This window comes from Brachyistius frenatus, unplaced genomic scaffold (genome assembly GCF_029030835.1).
Source record: "Brachyistius frenatus isolate BFR_SWC_R1_liver_20210118 unplaced genomic scaffold, ASM2903083v1 Contig_33, whole genome shotgun sequence".
In the NCBI taxonomy this organism is placed as follows: domain Eukaryota; kingdom Metazoa; phylum Chordata; class Actinopteri; family Embiotocidae; genus Brachyistius; species Brachyistius frenatus.
This window is the reverse complement of record NW_027210632.1, coordinates 2,352,027-2,374,383: the sequence shown is the minus strand read 5'-3', so window position 1 is coordinate 2,374,383 and position 22,357 is coordinate 2,352,027. Positions and strand designations below refer to the sequence as shown.

General features: G+C 42.7%; 1 protein-coding gene across 1 annotated transcript in view; it reads right to left on the bottom strand.

Annotated features, from left to right (window-relative positions):
* exoc4 (exocyst complex component 4) overlaps nt 1–22,357 on the bottom strand; it is a 117,437-nt gene that overhangs the window by 34,856 nt on the left and 60,224 nt on the right. Inside the window, exons 12-13 of the mRNA XM_069700338.1 lie at nt 12,224–12,326; nt 11,194–11,310 (exon numbers count right to left, since the gene is read on the bottom strand). Coding sequence (XP_069556439.1) covers nt 11,194–11,310; nt 12,224–12,326 — 220 coding nt within the window. The remainder of the gene's footprint in view (nt 1–11,193; nt 11,311–12,223; nt 12,327–22,357) is intronic.

Below are 22,357 nucleotides of genomic sequence, written 5' to 3'. Positions count from 1 at the left end.
GCTGTCAGCCTGCCAGGGTAGGAAGAATTACACAGAAGAGCTAGCTGTTAGTGTAGCTCAGGCAGCGGCTGCCTCCACTCCTTCGTGTAGGCTGTTGGAACAATATTTTACATAAAACAGAAAAAGAAAAAAAAAAAAAAAAAGCGGCAATGACATCTTTACCCATTTTGTTACAGAGACTATGGTGATAATGCAGTGATAATTACATGCTAGTTTTGTGAATTTTTTGCCTCAGCCTGAGGCGGTCTGGCTCGAGGGTCAGCGCTGCTGAGGTTGTAAGGTGTTAAGTGGGTGGTCAGGGGAAACTTCAGCAGAGTGCATGATTGACCTGCTCACAGCAAGTCAGTATGAACAGGGTGCATCTGGGTGCTGATTTTGACTTTGCACGAATGAAATGATCTGCTTCTATTAAACTGGACCCATTTAGTGTATCAACAGGAACAGTGTTTTTGGAGAAACCGGACTGTTTCTGCGGCAAAGATAATATAAGTAAAAAAACAAAAACAAACACAGAACTGTATCAAATTAAAATGAAACACTAAAAATAAGTTATATATGGAAAACCTAAACAACCTATCCTTAAAGCCCGCATAAGTGATACAAAAGTTCTATAAAAGTGCAATAATACAGTTTGAAGCATTTTCCAGAGGTGCTAAATATTTTTTTACACATTAGGAAATGAGATACATGTTGAAAAGTGAGAGCAAATATGAGAAAAACCAACATTATAGCACGCAAAGTGTAAAAAACTAAATCATAAAAATATAAGAAAAAGTACAAATAATAAGACCGATTTTTATTTGGAGATAATGACGAGATGTTGTCATGAGTTCACGTGCAACCAGAATCATAACAATATCCTCTGCTCTTCCTGTCTCTGCTCTGAGGACGTGGAGCTCAATAGCAGGCCAAGGCAGTGAATGGAGAAGAGTAAACAATGGATATCCGATCCATTACTTCTGCTCTAACAAATGCTCTTGCGCTCAGCTCCCTTGTCTAATTCTGCTCATTTAACACGGCCATTTGTCTTAGGCAGCAGCAATCATTAAAAAGTAATCAAGGGACAGATTGAGAAAGGGAGGGCTTCGACAGAGAGAGCGAGAGTGGTCGGGAAAGCGAGTCCTGCGCCGTCTCCTCTATCTCACTTGCTAGTTACATAGGAGACGACATGTACGGTGTAAGCTCTTCTGTCTATGTCTATCCTACTCTTGCCTACTCTCTTTTTTAATGTTGCGAGCTTAAAAGGTCAACATGCTGTGGTATCATTTGAAAAGCCCCCATATTTCTAGCGTAATTCACCTTCCCTGTGTATTTTATTACCCTGAAGCTACGCTTGGTTGCACTTTGCCTCTACTCTTTTACATCATTACTGCACAAACACGCAGTCATCACGGAAAATTAGACTTGGGTCTTGCAAATGGATCTTTGGAATTTGCTGGGGTAAACTGCTATTGTGAAATGAAGGCCACGGCCATCGTGGTTTAATGACAGTAACAAGGCAGAGCCGGCACTCAGACTGGCGTCTCAGCGGAAAACGCTGTTAATGCCTGGTCATCATGACAGAAAGCAGCCCGAGTTGGTGCTAAAAGTAGTTATTTCCTTTGCTAGAGTGAGTTAAAAGCACGACGCAGGGAATGTCATTGGTGGGACTGCCGAGTAAGTAATGAGCCCGGAGTGGGTAATGTCAGGAATGATGCCAACTCTAACTTCAAAGGCCTAAAATATTGTGGAAAAAAAAAAAAAAAAAGTCGTGTAAATCCTGTTTTTGAACACAATTTATACATCAAACAGGAGAGATTTTTGTTGTGACTGTCATTGCAGTAGGACCTCCGAGCGCCGAGTGGTCCCACCAGCTCTCTCTTAAGACTCCCATAATGTTTGAGCTCTGAAACTTGGGGTCAAAATCGGAAAAGTTTAGTGTCTCTAATCTGTGGAAAAAAAAATAAAAAATCTATATAATACGCAGGTCGAACATGAAAGGCGGTACGGTAAGCTACGGTTTTCCATAGCACTGAACGTTTGGACCTTTTGACAACTTTTTGGAGGAGTAGGAAAGCCATTATAATCCTTTCACATGAAAGGTGCTGCACCGTTGCTAGGCTACGGCGCCTGCTGCCTGTCACACACACCTGAGATCTATTTATACTCGTCAGCTGGGTCTCTGTGGCAACACAGTGAAACTGCTGCTGCTGTGATGCTGTAATGTTAGAAATTGCACAGTCAAGTTACTATAGTAAGAGTGCAAGCATGTCATCACTAAACTCCTCCATGATGCTGTATTCAGTCGACATCCTCAAGTAAAAGAGGGAGAAAAGAAAAGAGAGGAAGTTCATTTTATTTAGTCAAACCCACTTGGATTATCCGATTCCAAACTGCGTGTCAATGGCAGCCTCATGAGGTTTCTGTCATGTGTTTTCTGAGATGTCTATGAGGAGGGAGACAGGAGGGCCCCAGGTTTGAATCGGAAACGGATCATGGGTTTCCCCATTAAAATAGTGGGGTGCCCCTCAAGGTCGTGCAGAGGTCAGAGTGTTTAACCCCCTGCTCTCTGTCATTTTCTCACACCCTGACCCCAAACCGCTGACTCGTGTAATGCCCCTGCCGTGTCATTCACATGTGCGACCATGGGTAGCCCAAATAAATACACACTCAGCAGTGTGACACCCACACACCACTGAGAGCACATGCAAAGATAACCTCTGTCTCCACCCTTTTCCCACACACAGGCTGTCCCTCTCGTGGGTAAAAGGAGAGCTGGGCATGAGTGGGACATTGTCTTGACAGATCATTCATCAATGTCAGAGTGGAGACATTCTGCAAGGACTCCCCTGACACACACCGGATGGCCCTCATGCTTGTGTCTACCCAACCAGAAAACATGCTTCTTTGTACACGCATGCATTCATGTGGGTTTGTATTCAAGTTTGTTTAAACTCTGACAACTCAGCAGAGTACCTTTGTGTATTTAAATGTTTATTATGGCAGTTATGTGATCCAGGAAGGTCTGTCATCTACCAAACTCTTTCCTCTGTGTCTTTGATTGTTCTTATTAACGCTTTGGAATTTGCTAAATTAGAAATGTATGACTTCTTGAAAGGACTTCTAAACCTCAACCTCTATCAATAATTTGTATGCAGATCCATACACACACACACACACACACACACACACACACACACACACACACACACACACACACACACACACACACACACACACACACACACACACACACACACACACACACAAACACCTCAGTTTTGACTGTATGACCTAGAAGTTACCAATCAAGAGCTGTCAACTCCAATTAAGAACGAGTCATCATCTCTTTGATGGACTGCAGTATATAATACAAGCTGTGTGGCCGGGCCTCTATGCTTACAGTTGTTTAGGAAGAGACAGAGATAAAAATTGGGTGGGGTGGGGAGAGGGGGCAAAAATAAATTACATTAATGTATTTGTTTAAACAATAATCCATTAACATTAAAAATACTGGGAAAATAGAGTGGAAACTGACTTAAATAAAAGATTTGTAGAGCATTTTGAAACGTGAGAGGCACAAATAAAAGACAGAAATGCTTTGCATTTAATTTATGCATCTCTTTTCAAACAGCACAGTCTGTAATTATTTTTAGGATTTTGAATTGAGGGTTGGGATATAGCATTTCATCCAATCTAACTCCAGAATTGAGTTCACTCATTTGATCTGAATCCTTTTAAACTTCTCGGTGAACATATTTCTGTTTTACTGTTTTTAATGTTACTGAAATTCAACACTGACAAGATCGAGCTGAAATTGGAGGTTGAGAAGACAGACACAGCTCTGAGTGGCGTGGGAGATTCTGACTGCTGAAATTGACGTTGATCAGTTGATAGTTCCACAATCGAAGGCGTCTCACTTTGTTTGAGTAGTTGGAACCAGAGAAAACAGTCCATTGTGATTGTACAGAAGTGTTTAAGTGTTAGAGTGATTCTTGTATGACTTCAAGGACAATCTTTTACAGAGTATATAGACAGTATGTTGAAATGTTTCACTCATTGAACAAAATGCTTCAATTGTAGAACCACAAAGCCATTGGCAAAATAGGCCTGTCATCATTATCATCATCACCATCATCATCCTCTGTTTTTGGATAAAATCCAGGTATACAAAGGCATGCAAAGTACATCCTATATTTCATTGTGGCTGGAAAACATTAAATGTTCAATTTGGGGCTTGGGGAAGTAAAAGAATGAAAAGGAAGAAACAATCTATTTGTGGAATCAGCTTTGATGGTCACAGTACAGCATGATCAACATTCTACTGTAAAATAAAGCTATTCTGGATGGACAAAACTGAGTTATTAAAAGAAAAACATATTTCCTTTCACCTCCACCCTCATCCCTTCTGTAACACCAACACTACATTAAGCTCTGCAAGGGTTCTAATTGAGAGACGAGGAGCAATATCACACTTGAACGATTACAGATGGGCTTCTATACTCCACACACCCGTTTCACACCCACGCACAAACAGAAAATGCAGGATGATGTGTGGAGCTTCTGCATATGCTAATTACCCAGGAGTTCAGATTTGCTTTTTAAGTCCCTGTAGTGACCTAAAAATCCATTTGAATAATCATCTCATAACCCTTTTGTTGTTTTTTTTCTACATCTGGCTTTGTATTATTGAGCTTCTAAAGGAAATGAGAGGACTGAATGTCCTGATCATCTTTGATCATTATCTACTAATAATTGTCAGCGAGTTGTGTATCACAGGAACTGGATTTGAGCCGTCTGTGGTTTGTGTGAGTCAATACAAGTTTGGACGTGAGAGTGAAAGACAAATGATAATATAATTTAAGGCATTCTGTGGATTGTGCATGTTCCTTTCTGTGCTTCATTAGGCCCATATGGAGCCACTGACACACACACACACACACACACACACACACACACACACACACACACACACACATGCTGACACGCAAAGCATTGTGTGTGCTCACAGCAACGTAAAGATTTGCAAATTCAGAGCAGTAAACTTGCTTTTAAAAATTATTCAAGCAGGAACTTTTATCGGGGACCCACAGCCAAAAACCTTTTTTCCTTCAAGCCAAAAGGCATGTTTGTGGTAGAGCTGTCATTTCAACTTCTCTCTCTCTCTGACTGACTCACTCCAAAGGCAAAGATTATGTCTTGTTACACGCCGAGGCTCTGCCTGTGGTAACACTGTATGGTGTGAACCTGTACTCCCTCTGGCTGTAGCTGCTCAGTCTGTTTTCTTTGCTCATTTAAATGCTGTCTCTTTTACTAGACACAGAGACCATGCATGCACGCACGCACACACATACACACACACATACACACACACTTTATAATATATAGCTATTATGTTGATATAAATATCAAATATATATATATATATATAAACTACAAACAAAGCGTAGCTGTGTCACATTTGTATAAAAGGGGAACATCTCCATGGCGGAGGCAGGTTGGAGGCCCGGGGCAGCTGGGTGTGAGCCTCAGGAGTACATGTGTTTGGTGTGAGATAACCAGGCAAAGGTGGGCGTTGGGGAGTGTTACACCTTGAGCGGTACGGAAGGAGGCAGAACAGAAATAAGGCTTCGAGGTGAGTGAAAATCAAAAAAATTGTCATAGAATTTATCAGGATTTAAACCCATTTAGTAGAAGAAAAAAAAAAGTAGTCTACAATAATTAAATAATAAATATGTTTTAAAGGCACTACTACCCAGATGAGAACATAAAATCCAATAATCTCAGGACAACGCCGTGTTGTCCTAGTGATTACAACTTTGTCTGTCTTAGCAGAGGAGGAGAAGGAGATTGAAGGGACTCATTTCAAGTGCAGCCAGAACTGCTGCGAGTGAGAGAGGTACTTTACATTGAGGTGCCTCACTGCTTGATAATTCTTAACAGCTGTAAAATTGTCAACTGGATGCTTAGGCACAATCCATTTCATGACAGATGTGGCAGTGGAGGGCTCCAGAAAACATTTGAACTAAATGGGAAAGCATTTATATTATTTCTTTCACTGTGAACAGGCCTGTTTCAGCAGAATTAAAGCGAATGTTGTGCAGTTTGTCCTGAGAATCCTTTCACTAATAAATATCGGTCGTGTTTCTTGGTAATATTAGTGGTGTTCATTTCTCAGTGTGTGGAGGCAGCATGTGTGGGTGTGTGTTTATCTTGTGTTCACGTGTGTGTGTGTGTGTGTGTGTGTGTGTGTGTGTGTGTGTGTGTGTGTGTGTGTGTGTGTGTGTGTGTGTGTGTGTGTGTGTGTGTGTGTGTGTGTGTGTGTGTGTGTGTGTGTGTGTGTGTGTGTGTGTGTGTGCGTGCGTGCGTGTGTGTGTGCGCATCGACCACCTCAACACCCTCTCTTCTCCTTCCTTCCACTCCCACTTGTGTCCCAATCACAGGGCGAGGCCGATGCGACTAACAGGTGTATTGTGTTGTGATTGCCGGGTCTGTTGATGGGAACTCTGAGACGAGAGTCTCCTTAATAAAGAGCATCACCACCACCATCTCCACTGTGTGAATCTGTGTGTAGGGCAGCAGGGAGCCAATCAAGAAGAAGCGATCAGCGCCCCCCCCCCCCCACCCGCCCCCTCCCCAAAAAAACCACAAAAAAAACCACACACACAAATAAACATTGCCTACACACATCATCACAAATAAAAAGGTCAGTGTCATTACAGTTCCTGGAGGTGGGTGTGTGGGTCCATGCACAATTAACACGTGCATGTGTGCATGGTTGTTTCCTCCCTCCTCTCTCACAAAGCTACATGTGAATATGAAATTTAAAAGGTCAACATCATTAGCAGGCCATTGGCAGCCGAACATATCTGCAGTACAGTGAGTGTTCTGGCAGCTGATGGGGGGTGAATGAAATCAGTTTTCATCTGGTTCTGGAACAACTTATGTTTGCATACAAACATCCCCCCCAAAAAGCAGGCAATTACAAGCACGTATGAATAACAAATGCACAATTACTATAATAATATGCACACACAAAAGGACTAGTTAGCGGCTATTGTGTGGAGACACTGGGGACAAAGCTGAATGACACTTAACAGGAAAGATAGTGGCCAGTGTGTGTTGTAATTATGGCTCTGATGTGGTCTTGGCTGATGAAGTAAACAAGCAGCACACAAACAATTGATCAGCGCTTGCAGGCTCTCTTTGGAGACGGCGTATGAGCGGGCGTCCAGGTGGCTCGACGCCGCCGTCTTCGGGGCCGGAGAAACGTCGTCACCTGCTCGCTGTTTCGGTCAATTTGTCTCATTGCACTCGTGTATGGCTGCATGCGCACATTGTGTGTATGCTTGTATGTTAGTGTGTCACAACGTGAGCGTGGAAAGGGGACACTGGAGGGTGGTTCCACCAAGATTAATGGAGCCAATCTCCAGAGCTATCCAGCAGAGTGACCATACCCTCCCTATCCTGCTCTATTCTTCTGTTCTATCCCCCATCTCTCCCTCTCTCCCCACACTCCTTTCCCTCCATCTAACTTTAATTAAATTAATCAATCAGTGGCAACACAAAGCTGGACAGATAGCATCACACCGCTAAGGCTAGCAGCGTGCATGTTTGTGTGTGACTATGCTGTTGGGAGTTTAGCGCGCGTGACAAAGAAAGGAAAGAACAACAATAATAAAATGGGAATAACTGTGGTGACAATAGATGAAAGGGTGGAGAGCAACAAAAAGATCAATTGAGCAAGAAAGACCGACAGAAAAGGATTAACAGATAGATGTTTGCTGTCTGTTAGCTTGGCTACCTTCTTCTTGCCCCACTGGGGACTTATCAGTCCAGGCTGTGCTGTCACAGACACATGGATGGACATTAACCTTTCCCACTGAACTATATACTGCCCCAGCCGGTCCTTATCTCGTGCTCCTAGTGGACAATATATAGCCAGTGTCAGGCTCATAATCATATCATTATTATAGAATATATGTACATGATATATATAAAAGCAGTATTTGACATCACTGGTGCCTCGCGATAGGGAAATCATTGCCCATATCATTATTACTTATTAGCCCGAGCCCAGACTGCATGAGTATTGCTTAATATAGGCTGCTCAAGCAAACATAAGGCGTGACATTCACCTTGACTCTTGTGCAGTGTTTCCACAAAGTCACTCTGTCCATTTCAGGCTGCAGAGATATCACTGACAAAGGGTCAAATAATTCATACGACATAAATGTATTTAATAACATGGGTGCACTCCAGGAGTTAATCTTATGGAAATATGTTCATAAATATTCTGGCCATGATGCAAGAGGGGAGCAAAAATTGACCAGGGTTAGTAACCTTATCCCATATTGTATAGCAGAGGGATAATAAAAAAAAAATACATCCTGTGTTGATATATGAAAAAAAGCAGTGTCGCCTTATTGTGAATGCACGACTCTTAGTAAAGCGTCCACTGGCATATGCATGTGTGCTGATACATCTCTGTTTGGCTCGAAACTCCCCAACTCCCTTCCAGAACATAGCAAACCCCAAATGCTACCATCTTCCTTCAATTCAAACTGTTACACACATTAATGTGTGCTTCAGTGGCTGCAGAGAGCAGATGTGTCTATGAAACGTGCTCCCCTATGGTTTCCCATATGTGGCTGCAGCCAAGGTGCACGAGAGAGAGTGTTTAATGTGGTGTAGCAATATTGAGCTCTCCCGTCAACCATGCTGGTTGTGATGCCGCAGTGTGTGTGTGTCTCTCTCTGATAACACCTGGCACGGAAAGTATCGTGGGACTTAAAGGGGCACATGCAGTGCTGGATATAAAGACACAAAGACACATGCACACACACCTTTTTAATCTTTAATTATCTACCGCAGTCACAGAGCTGGATAGAAACATCACCTGACCGGTTAGGAGCTCCTGACACGAGTTCAAAAACCTATACTTTCTGGATATGTAGTGTCAAACCGCTCAATCAAAAGCTCTCACGGCAACTAAGTGAATAAAGACTCTGCACCGAGGAAGAGACAGAGACACTGTGGATGAAGGCAATCAAAGAAAACAGTGGGATGGCTCTCAAATTGGAGATGAAAAACGCAACCGCACACACACAGGTGCCAAAACCAATTCACATAGCTGCAAACATGCACACAGAAAAAGTGCCGTAAGCACACAAATGCCACCCTGACCCTTGAATGTGAATGGCAATAGGAGAAGCATGCAAGGCTCTTTTATTCAGCCCAATTAAAAAAGGCAAAAAGCCCAAACAAAAGGAGTGTTTTAGTGCACTCTCCACTATCAGCATAAAGGCTCATTAGCCACAGCAGCATAATTAGCAAGATGCTGAACTCCTCGTCAAGGAGGGGCCCGAGCCGTAAACAAACCCTGCTGAACTCCGAACGCCCACGGCCTCTCTCTCTGTAATGAACTGCCACTGCTGTTCCCTCCCAGTGAGAGAACCAAGCCCACAGACAGGAAAGCTCTGACAGAAACAAACAGAAAGCAAAACACACACACACGCGCACACACACACACGCGCGCGCACACACACACACACACACACACACACACACACACACACACACACACACACACACACACACACACACACACACACACATACACAGAGATACACTGACAAACACATAATCAAGGTCTGCAACACAAACACCCACAGCACTGTCTTCCCTGGCAACTGCACAGACAAATAAACACACACACACACACAGATATGTAAAAATTGTGTGCATACAAAACATACACTTTTACAATACTGTAGACATAGAGAGCCATACTCCACCAAACATGGACAGAATCTGACAGCTGAGACAAATCATCCCAACTGTCTGGATTTTAACTTTGGCACATTTGTAATCCTCAACCTGCCATGAGCCTGTTTTGAATAAAAAAGACTGCCAAAAACGAGCCTGTGATTAAAATGTGGTGCCGTCAATAAGGAAGTCAATATCAGTTTATTTCATTTTTGTTTTCTAGTTCTTAGTTAAAATGAACAGTTTTTATTTCTCTGGACAAAAAATTTCACATTTGATTTGGAGTATCTGAAACTAAATCTCCATGACAAGATACCACTAGAAGAGCGGAGGGACAAGTTTCCTTGCGTGATTTGAGTGAGCTGTTTGTTTCACCTGTAGACACATACAGAAAATTGAAATAGGTAAAAGCAAGGTAAAAATATATTCCTTGTCTGCTCGAGTGACCATGCAGTGACACTGCTATGGTGTGTGTGTGTGTGTGTGTGTGTGTGTGTGTGTGTGTGTGTGTGTGTGTGTGTGTGTGTGTGTGTGTGTGTGTGTGTGTGTGTGTGTGTGTGTGTGTGTGTGTGTGTGTGTGTGTGTCATACACTGTGACCAGCTAGAAATTCAAATAAGATCAAGCACTATTTCAGCTGCAATTATGATCCTGTGAGACAGGTGGCAGGGTGGACATAATGATCTGAGAGAGAAACCGTGAGGGTCGGGAGTGTGTGTTGCGTGTGTGCGAGCGTGTTTGTGTGTGTGTGTGTGTGTGTGTGTGTGTGTGTGTGTGTGTGTGTGTGTGTGTGTGTGTGTGTGTGTGTGTGTGTGTGTGTGTGTGTGTGTGTGTGTGTGTGTGTGTGTGTCTGCCCCTGAACCAACAGAGATCACAAAGAACTGCGAGGTGAGTGTACTCAACAGAGCTGTCCTCCATTGAACAGGGGTAAACGAGGGAAACTGTGTCAAACGAACATGTATTGTGTTTTTTTTGTTGTTTTTTTTTAAACCTCTCTAACTCCTCACATGAATAGTTGTAACACACAAACTCGGTGTGTGTGTGTGTGTGTGTGTGTGTGTGTGTGTGTGTGTGTGTGTGTGTGTGTGTGTGTGTGTGTGTGTGTGTGTGTGTGTGTGTGTGTGTGTGTGTGTGTGTGTGAACTCGCATCACCAAAAAGTCATAGACTGTTCAAATGCAGAGTTTAAAGTTTGAACTGCTGTATTCAGATAAAGGAGACGGGTAAAAGCATGTAAATATATAACTGAAGGACACTACATCATTAAAGACTTTATAATTAATGTCCAATTCAAAAGTGACGTGTTGTTAAGTCGGTTGTTTTATGGTCAATTCTGAGGCCATAATTTGTGATGTTGAACTGAATGGCCTTAAATTGTACAGATTTTTTAAATACCATTTGTTCTCTCCATGTAAGTATGTGTGTTTTGAATATGTTGGATGTTCCTCACCTGCAGCAGGGGTCTCTGGACACCCAGAATCTTCATGGTATCTGCACTGGCGAGGATCTTCAAAGGGTCAGCTCCCTTGCTCACAACTTCGATTTCCTTATTGATTTCTGCCCGCACCTAACGGTTCAGTGAACCAACCAAGAGTTAAAGTATTATAAAAGTGGCACACAACTCCATGCTACAGTAATCCATCTTTCTCTCAAAAAAATAACTCGACTGTTAGTTTTGATTTGACTGGAGGTGACCATATTCCCACCCGTCACTGTATTTCAAAATGGTCTCCTATATTTCATGTAAAAACGCTGCTCGGTTCCAGATGGTTGCTTGAAAAAAACAAATTGCATAAGCAAATTCCAAGGAGAAATAAATCATGACAAAACTTTAGGGACAAATATTTGCATGAGGCAGGATTACAATTATATTCGTACACACTAAGTTTATAAAGCGGTTTAAAACTCGCCAAACAAAACATGAAAAACATGCAGAAATCCTCTCTCTTTTTATGGTATTGGTATTGTATATGGTATATGGTATGGTAAGCGCTCTATCTACCTTCTACCCATTGAAGTGGCCACCAATGGGGAACCAAACACTTGGAAATTAAAGTGTTGCTGGGGTTAGGACAGATATAGAGGCAATATTTTTGAAGATTGAAAAATACAGTGGTCCCAGCAGTGCCCCTGTCTTTTTAGTTTAATTAGTGTTGAGAATTCTGAAGTACATCCAAACATTTAGAGGAGATGACTTTCAGTACTACCAGCACCACAACAGCATTGTTGGATTTCTTTTTTTATAGTCACAATACAGCATTTTTTTTTCTCCAGCTATTAAGCAACAAGAACAGACTGTGACTTTCAATAACAGATGAGAAATAGAAAATGGTCTTTTATTTACCGTGACATAGCTGAGGTTTTTAATGTGAAGAATTGCATTTTCTGGGAAAGCTACAAGGTCTCGCTAAAACATTGCTTCGAGTACACCGACACTTTGTCGGACAGTATAAAAGGCATCAATCTGTCATTTCACTAACCTGGTTGAGGAAGAGGTCGTTAATGTAGTAACTGAGGAAAGCTCGAAGCTGGCACTGCTTGGCTTGGCCTGGCCCCATGTTCATCTCTATCTCCTGAATGAATCTGAGGGGAAAGACAGTCAAGACATTAGAACAGACAAGCATCTGCTGTGAATGGTGGCTAATGAAAACCCCGAATGTTTGAAATGTTATCACAGGAGCAAGGACATGCAGGATTGGGACCAGCAACACTAACTTTGCATCAGTGAGTCCAGCATTAATTGGAGGGGTAAGATCTGCCTTGGGAACTAATTTTGGAAAGCTATAAACGCCTCTCAAGGTGCCTTTGAGCACGGCAGTTAGATTAAACTGCTCCAGTGAAGTTGCTCAGAGCCATTAAGGCAAGACTTTAGTTATACTAGCTAACTCTCAGATGTGTGTGCAGTAGTGAATGCGTACGGCAGAACAAAAAAGAAAGTAGTTCTATATGGTAGAATAAGTGCTAATGCCGGAGCTATTTACAGTGTTAGTATTATCAACCAATAAGGACGCACGCTCTCTGAATTTTCCCCGAAGCTGGTGTCTGGTTGGTCAGATAGGGTCAGACAGTTATGTATGGGTTTGTGGAGGCGCACACACACCTCGTTTGTCAGAGAATCACTGGTCACTGGCCTTGTCTCACACACACCACAGGGCAAACCATGCAAGAGTAAGTGCCTTCTCAAGTGTTCCGAACATATAAATGCACAAATAAATCAAACTCCTCACAAAAGAATTATTTGACCTACGGGACCTTTAACGGACATAGCGAACGTACAGAGACAAAGAAAGAGAAAATGTTTTCTGTGGGAGAATCTTGATAGGATAGAAGATGAGCATAATTCAGGCCTGCAGCTGCAAAGATGACTCTGGATGGGGATTTGATTGGACGTGGCAATTTGTAGAAAGCAGGAGTGAAGTGAAGTGGAGGTTAGAGCCAGAAGGCTGCAGCACTGCAGACTACCGGGGACACGCAGTCTATGCAGGAATACAGGTCGATGGAGGTGGATGATTGATTAGCTGAAGCTAAGCTTGCATGTACGTACAAACACGAGCATGCACACGCACAAATAAAAACACATGCAGAAAAACCCACAACGAGCACAAGCTGGAAGATAGCACTATTCAGCATCTGAACCCAATTAGTCAGCAAGAGCTGAGGCAGTGTGTTTGCATGTGTGTGTGCGCTTGCGTGTGTGGGTGAGTATGTGCATCCTTGTGTGTCAGATTGAGCAAAAGAGAGACAGGGCGAGCAAGGAACCTAAACCTATTCTAAATCCTTCATTGATTCCCAGTGAAAGTCTACCACAACAGAAAGTTAAGTAGGAAAAACTCTTCTGTGGCCTCATTAAAAACGTCAAGCTTGCAAAACAACGGGGGCCAGATATAGAGCTTCTCAGTATAAATATGTAGAGAGCACAATTTAAAACCTCCTCCTTTACAAAGAAAAATACCATTTTTGCTGACAACTTCATTTCCAGAAATCGATCTTCGGATAAAAGTTGCCAGTTTAAACGTGCATCACGCTGTTCTGCGATCCATCGCATGCTGTCATTATTGTCATTGTTTCAATACAAGTGTCAAAATGATGGATCTTTAAGTTAGTGTGTGAGCACAGATGGATTTTTGTAGGCAGGGGTGATAACGTTTGAGTAATGTAGCAGGGACGAGGCAGTAAAACGGCTTTGTCTATCCAGACGGCCATCTGGCGACAAGCCGCAGGCCTCTCTTCTCCAGGATACCGAGCCCATTGGTGATACAAGGAAGTCTACCCAAGATAACTGGGCTAAAAGCACTGCCGGGGCCCACTATAGTTACACAGCCCAAAGAGCCCGTGTCAGCAGACATTTTAAGAGTTGTAGGTTTAGTAAGCGAGACAACAGGCATTAAACAAACCGTTCTTTGAATGAAAATGGATAAAACAGGAGCAGAGCAGTGATTTTCAAATGGATCCTGAACAAAAATATCTGCCATGTGATTATCATTACATCTTCGAATCGTCTGCCTTCCTGATGGCACGGCATACTGTAGAGAGAATAACAGCTCCTGATGATGATGATGGTGGTGATAACAAATGATGGCAAATAACACACACGCATAAATATACTCATTCGAAAGCCATCAACTTGTTTCAAAACTCAGAACTACTTCGACTGCAGGCTGTAGAAGGCCATTTGCAGATACTCCAAGCCAAACCTCCTACGCAGAAACATGGGCAGACAGACTAACCTCTCACTGAAGAATGACAGCTAGCCTCATTTCATCTCTCAAGGCTACCGCTGAGCTCACTTTACATTGGTCTAAATATTCCCTGGTTGTCACGAGCTACTGCAAAAGAGAACAGAAAATGACCGGGTCTGATAGATCCTCAACTCGTGCAGCTTGAATTCCCTCTGCATTGGCAGTGGGGGAAAAAAAACTGTGTTTTGTTCCCTTGAACAAATCTAGTCTCTTAACATTTAATAGTCAAAGCACATTTCAGACATATTTTAAAGGGCAAGGTAACATTGCTTTAAATAAGCAGGTGATATCCTTCAATCCTTGTTATTTTACTCAAATAAATGTGAATGCACAGTTGCACAGGTAACAGCCTGACTCACTCCATGAGAATACCACACTGTATAAAAGTCAATTTAATGGTAGACAAATCCATAAATGTCTTCTTAAAGAAAAGAGCCTCCATTTACCTGAGAAACCATCACCCATTCATAAGATGTTTTCAGTCCTTTCAAAGGATTTCGGTGAAGCTGTCTGCTTCAGCTTACATTGCTGATATAATTTGGCCCGATGTGACGTTAACAATGTCGGCTTCATCGCGAGGTGACAACAAAACGCTCCAACCACCATGCGGCAGCTGTACGCTGCCGAGGTGTCAGCCGAGTCGCTAAGGAGACGCTAAGGAGACGCTGCGGAAGCGGTGAGGAGACAGAGAGGCATCACCGCAGCGAGGTCTCGCCACGGCACATGAAATCTTTATAACCTCAAATGATCTGCTTATCGTCTCTGACACGTACAGACGTACACATTTACACTCTGACTGGAAGGCAGCAAAGCATGGAGTGGGTGTTAATTACAAGAAGGGAATTAGACTTAAATCCTTCTGGTGATGCTAATTGATCTCCTGATTGTCGTAATGATTGCTGCACAACAATAAATACAATATATAATGCTCTGGTCCTCGAACTGTTCAATGAGACTCGAGCAGGGCGGATGCTTGAATATATGTAGATTTAGTCTCGAACAATCAGCAAAAGGACAAATCTGTCCGTGCTGTCCTAAGAGACTCAACAATGTGTGTCATGAAATAATACACGTAACACTTGTCATGGTTCCTGTATTGAAATTTGTGTTCAATAACTAACTGCAACTGTGATGAGCCATTCAACTAGAGCTGAAGCAGTGGGTCAGTTAATTGACATGCTGACCGGAAATTAGTTGGAAACTACTTTTATAGTTGATTAATTGCATTTTTTTCCCGTCGAAATGCAATATAATTCTGATTTCAACGTTTTGGATTCTAACGATGTCATAGTCTTTTACGACGTGTCATGTGATGGTAAAATAAATATTGTTTGTTTTGCGGCTGTTGGTCTCACCAAAGAAACCATTGAGTTTTTTTTAAATATATGTAATTTTTTATATTCTATAAATTAATTCAATTATCGGGAAAATAAATTGGAGATAATTGAATTAATGAATAATTGCTAGTTGACAACGTGCTCGGTTCTCTGCATTTTGGATTGAGAAACAGTAAAAACGACTGACTTCACTATCGGCGTTAAAAGGTACAATCAAATTCATGAAACGCGCCTCATAAAATGAGTTTTTAAACAGGTGATTAGGAAGTGTGTGATTTCATTGCTCCTGTTGCTGCGGTTATGTTTGAGAAATCCCTTCCAGAAGATTCTCAGAGGCACAACCACTATAATGACCTGGCAAACACAAAATGTAGATTGAATCACTTTGTTCCAATCGAAGACTACAGAGTGGCTTCGGAAGGCAACAGATCCCACCCACAAACATCTTTACACACTTTCAAAAACATGCAAGTACACAAAACCACTCAGCCTACGTACTCAGATTCATATTCAGATTCAGTGAGCTGTTGCATCTCCGCACTCTGCTCAGGGCGAGTTGTCTCCTCTGGATCCAACATAGCTGCACCAGTTGCACTCCAAACCCAGTTTCTTAGCAGCAACTGCAGATGATTGCACTTGACAGCATGTAATTATCTGTCATTAGGAAACAGATGTCAGACCCCAGGGTCTGGAGCTGGATAATTGTAGATGCCATGCCCTATGTGTATACGTTAAGAGATAACATTCCTGACAGACATTATGTGTTTATGCTAACAAGAATTTGGCTAATGAGTGAACCCGCTGTATCCTAATGTGTCTCTGGTTACTCAGAGAAAGCCATGGTTTGATTTTCTCAGATAGATAAAACAAATGAGAACAGACGGGGACAGCTCCGAAATCATTTACCAGTCGAAACTAAACCTAAGGTAACAAATGCTTCTTTAAATGGGAAGGGTTGGGAACCCATCATCTATCTCCATCTGCGGCAGCGGCGTAATGATGCCGAAAGAGAAATGGGATAAAGACAAAGATTTAAGAAAGACAGAAGAATAAGAGTGTGCTGAGATCGATTAGGGACTCAGCATTTTTAAATCTCCCAGAATTCCCCTGAGGCACGAATCTATCAGCTACGGTGAATTCTGATTTCACCGCCCAGAGAGGAAGGCTTGTTCTGTAAAGACCTGTCACACACCAAGGACAAACTGAACCTCTGCCAAGTGAGAGAGAAGGAGGGAGGCCGAGTGTTTGTGCGTGCGTGCGTGTGCGTGTGTGTGTGTGTACCTGCGTCCGTGCCACTAAATCAGCCTGTCTTTGTCACACTAACACACACACTCATTGACTGACATAAAAATGCACAGTCCCATGTCAATACAGAACATCAATACCCCACATCCAGGACCCTTGAAAGCACTTATCTATATTATTCTTACTTGCTGCAGTCACATGAGCAGGATTTCAAACTCATAAAAGGATGTTAATGGATGGGGACACGTTGTGGGTTTTTATGGCACAACCGTCATCAGCTTTTATTCCAACTTATCACAATAAATGCTTGAATGGCAGCTTTTAATTGTGGTCCAACTGCACATTCGTACTCATATTGATTCCGTGGGAACATTACACACTCCAGTACGCACTGCTTAATTATTTGTACAGTGGTTTTACATTAATGAAGTCACACCTGAGACTATAAAGACCTTTTCAAGAGGATTTGGAGTCTCTGCAGCAGCTGCATCAAAGACTTAGAAATATGAAATCATGGATGAAGACAAATCACGTTCTGTATGTCCGTGGTTTGATCCTGAACACCTTTTCATCCACAGGATGTGTTGCTTTGTAAAATATATGTACTGTACTTTTCAGTGAAGTGTTCCCAAGCACGCAATGAGCAGCAGCACCACAGGATGGCACTGTGTCAGCTGTCTCTGCCAGCTCTGCCTGCAGGACGGGCTGACACCTTTTTTTCTTCATCACAAACCGGTTTTGAGGAAGAATTAAGATTCCAGTAGGTGTGTACCATCTGTAACCTGTACAGGGTTTTGCTGTTAATGTGACAAAACTGTGAGTAATGATTAAGTGTGTGAGCATGTGTTTTCATCCATCCCCGGTGAAATTCATATAGCCTTCCCACACACTGCCCACGCCTCTGTCAGACTCCCCTGCCGTTCATACCCTGCTCTTGCCCCCGACGCTGCATCACATGCGCTGAGGGGCTTTTTAGAGTGTGTGTGTGTGTGTGTGTGTGTGTGTGTGTGTGTGTGTGTGTGTGTGTGTGTGTGTGTGTGTGTGTGCGTGCGTGCGTGGGGGGGGGACCTGTGTTTTTGTAAGAGAAGAAAAGACAAAAAGATGCAAATGCATTATGGAAATGAGATGAGTGAGTGTGTCCACATGCTTACAGCAGCAGGTATAAATGGGCTTTATAATCAGAACCTTGGAAAAGCGGCATTAAGAGAATTTAAACCAGAGGTCCATCCTCGTGGAGCCACACTGTACACAGACTCCATATGGACCGCTGTGGCTGATTATTATTTTTTTTTATTTCACTTTATTAATCCCGAGGGGAAGTTTCCTCGCTACAGCAGGGAGGGCTCTCGGGGGGGAACTGCTGCAGCAGGCTGCCACTAGCGTGGTGCCAGGTAACCTGACCTGAGGTGCATGTTTTTGGATGATGGGAGGAAGTCGGAGAACCCGGAGAGAACCCACGCAAGCACAGGGAGAACATGCAAACTCTGCACAGAAAGGCCTAGGACCAGATTTGAACCTGGAACCTTTTTGCTGTGAGGCGACAATGCTAACCACTGCACCACCGTGCTGCCTTAGATGAATCGCATTAGATGAAATATATTAATCTCGACTGTTTCCTATTATTTTGTGCTTGACCCCAACACACACAGAAGAAAAACAGATTAGCTGCTTTCATTTGAATGAAAACGGTTTTCATGGCAAAGCTTCCCTACTAGATGTAACCTTGGCTACAGACTGCCATTCATCAAAACCTTGTGTGAGCTATCGCTTACGAAATTGAAGGCAGGTATACGGCATGAACAGAATCATGCTTTTATTACTACCCGAGTGTCCTTGGCCGTCCTAAAGATTTTTTTAAATCCATCAAAAATAGAATCTATGTTTGGATATTACAGTAGTTTTAAAGTGTGTTAAAAACCAGTGACATACATACTGTAAGTGTTGCATATCTGGACTTGTAGAACTGAATTACTGACCAGCACCACTTGCTCATGGAGTTTTTGATTGTAAATCAGGCCATTTAAAAAATAAAAAATAAAAGTTTCTAAATGTCACAATAGGAAACACACAGTTGTATATAAGTGACGGCTGAATTACATTTAACTGCTTAGTTTCTGGGCCATGTAGTGGGTCCTGGCTGACTAGGACACTGGACTACAATGGAGCCATTGGTATTGTCTTTAATTATACCTGAGCCAAAGTCAAAATGTCAACAAAGCTTATTAGAGAATGAAATATTATGACCAGAGTGTTCTGTGGAAGTAAGGCTTACAGCTGTAAACCTGATAGCCCCGTATCATAGTAAAACCATCATGGGAGCTGCCATTGTTTCCCGGGAAGGTCTATAAAGCAGCCAGAGAGATGCTCTCCGAGGGGCAATCAAGATGTTCATAGAGCACAGTAATGTGCATAGAGCCGGGAGAAGCTGTAGCCATGGTGAGTATTCCAAGTTACCTCACTTGATCAACATCATGAGTTACACACGTGTTTGTGAACAGCGGTCCATGTGCGTTTGCAATTTGAAGATGGACGTGAATCTTGCGCGTCAATATTTGTGTACAATTTTTGAGGAACAGAAAGTCGCAGGGAGCCAAATCCAGTATGTAGGAGCGGAAGGGACCAATGATTGTGTTGTTGTGGGGGTATAACTGTATTTTCAACGCTGGCACGTTGTCACGGCGAGAAACACACAGTTTAGGTGGTTTGCACCAAATGTTTTGGTTCAGACGCCTCAGAATCTCACAGTCTGACCCCGGAGGAGGATGTCATGGTGTACAACACCGCAAAAAGTCAAAGAAAACCATCCCGATTGCAATTCTGAGCTGACACACCTTCTTCTGTCTTGGGCAGTGACATTGTGACCCTATTGTAAGGTGAACGTCGCGCAAAACAACTCGCCCAGCTCAGCGTTTCATTGCCGTAGACTTTTTGAAGCATTTTAAGGACCTATTTTTCCGATGTGCGCTCTCTATTCATGTCCACAGTGAAATCGCAAATGTGCACGTCATATATACTTAACGTGGTAGAGAGCAGGTGTATATCTGTGTATTGGCAGCAGAAGTACATGCAGTGCATTCTGTACACGAGTGTGATCCCACACGTGTACTGCGTGCACTCTGCACGTATTGCCGTCGATATATCTGTGCATGCTTGTGTGCTGGCCTGTCGCGGTGTGGTGCAGACCAATTAAAACGGGGAGATTGATGACCAGGGGCTCTGAGCAGTGGCAGTGGCGGCAGTAGCGCTAGCAGACAGCTGCTTCCTGCAGACAACAGGAAATGAGACGGCCTTGTTTAGCTGACGCTGCCAATGCCAACACCACACAGCCTCAAAGACAAATCACCACCTTTACTGTTGCGGCTGCCCAGCTACTCCAACCGTGTTCTCCACCCTCCATCTCTTTACTGCTCTACTTTTACCCAAGACTATGTCTCTCATTAGTCTTTCCTCTAAGAGTAATGTTGTGAAGGTCCAGATGCACACAATCAGGTACTACCTCTATTCTTTAAACCTTAACTGCCACATAAAGCCTTAAGTCACTGATAACTTGGCATTTAGTCAGAAGTAATATGAGGTAATAAGAATAAATCATGTAGTCACCTCAGTCAGGAAGAAGAAATGTACTAGTAATAAAGTCCAGTTTAGTTGGTTTAATAAAACTTCTGAAGCACATCTACTGCCCAGGTTTTTAAATTACCAGATTAAAAATAGTCTGCATAAGGAGTTGGTTTAGCTTTGCAAATCTACTGAAACTTGGTTTCAGAAACACCCACTTTCTCTGGTGTATTGCCTCAGGCAGGGAAATCATAGCAGCAGGGGTGCAGAGCTGTCCACTGCTGGTTCGTTGCCGTTCACTACAGCCTCCAAATTTTCACTGGACCAGGTCTTATTCTTTATTTTGTTACTTTAGTTAAGTGACTTCTTATATAATGCGCTGTCTCTGCTGTCAGCTTTATGGAAGAAAGAATTTTTGGCATAAAGACAGACTCACAAATTTATTTAGTGGAACTGTAATGGGTGGTGAACGTCAGTTATTGTGACACAAAAAAGTAGCTGTATCCAACAGAGGAAACAATTATATACTGCTTAATATGAAGTCTTGATTTGCCTTAATGTCTGTAAGACTTTAATATTTATCTACTACTCTGCTTTAATGATATAAAAACTGAAGTGCTCCCCGACCACTAATAGTCACAATATTTTAAGACCTGAGGCACAAACTTGTACAAAGGCTGGTTATTACCAAACCTTCCCTGGGGAACATAGAGCACATCCCCTATTAATTTTTAATTGCAGCTAAGTGTTGTGATTTTTTTGTGTGTTTACTGTCCTGTGAGTGGAGGAGAGCAGTGGGACGCAAGGGGAGGCTCAGCTCTCTCACATGCTACATTAAGCCATTGCAACTAGAGAGAGGCAAAGGTGCCTGAATGTCACAATAGGAGCGAACTGGGGCTAAATTACTGCTTTTGTGCCCACTGTACAAGGTCAGTCGATACAGACAGAGAGGCAGGTGATGGCCCCGCTGATGGCTGTGAGTGGATGGGTGTATGGCCCAGTCAAATGCTTATTTTTCTGGTAACAAGCAATTGTTTCGTTCAGACAGACATAATTCTCCAGTGAGGAAGGCAGGTGCAGAGAAACACTGTATCTGGTCTGATTGTACCATGCTTGATGCGTTAGAATTTGAAGTCTCTCCTCCTCATAAAACAATTCTGATTAGCAAGTGCCGCTTGAAGGGGTTTCCCACAGGGGAAACAGATTGAAGTGAGGCAGGAAGTAAAAAAACAAAGCAGACAGAGTAGAATACAGCAATTATTTATAATATAGATTATCAATAACGCGAGTCCTATTCTTACTTAAACAGTGCCCATGGTTCATCTTACAGAGCCTTCACCATGGCAGTTTAATTTAAGAGAAGCTTGCCAGAAATGTTGAAATTACTTTCTTTGGATCCCAGTACGACTAAAGTTTAAACACAGAACTGTGCCCACCGAAGCATTTTTCACTGAGCGCAGCGTATTTTTGAAATGGTTGTTAATGGGAGAGTTGCGTTTTATAGAACTCCAGCAGCGTGACGAGGTGCTGAGCGTTGAGCACTGAGAGTTCGGTGTTTTGTTTGCCGGTCGTTGAATGTTGTAAAACGTTAAACTTTGGGTAAAACGCTGGGCTCGTCACTGTCAGTTTTTACCAAGAGTCTCGATGTGTGATGGCGGAGCCGGACGACTGCCAAGAAGACCTAACGTCACATCTTTTTCACCTCTGCACACCTCAGACAAATGACGAGACAGTCCTC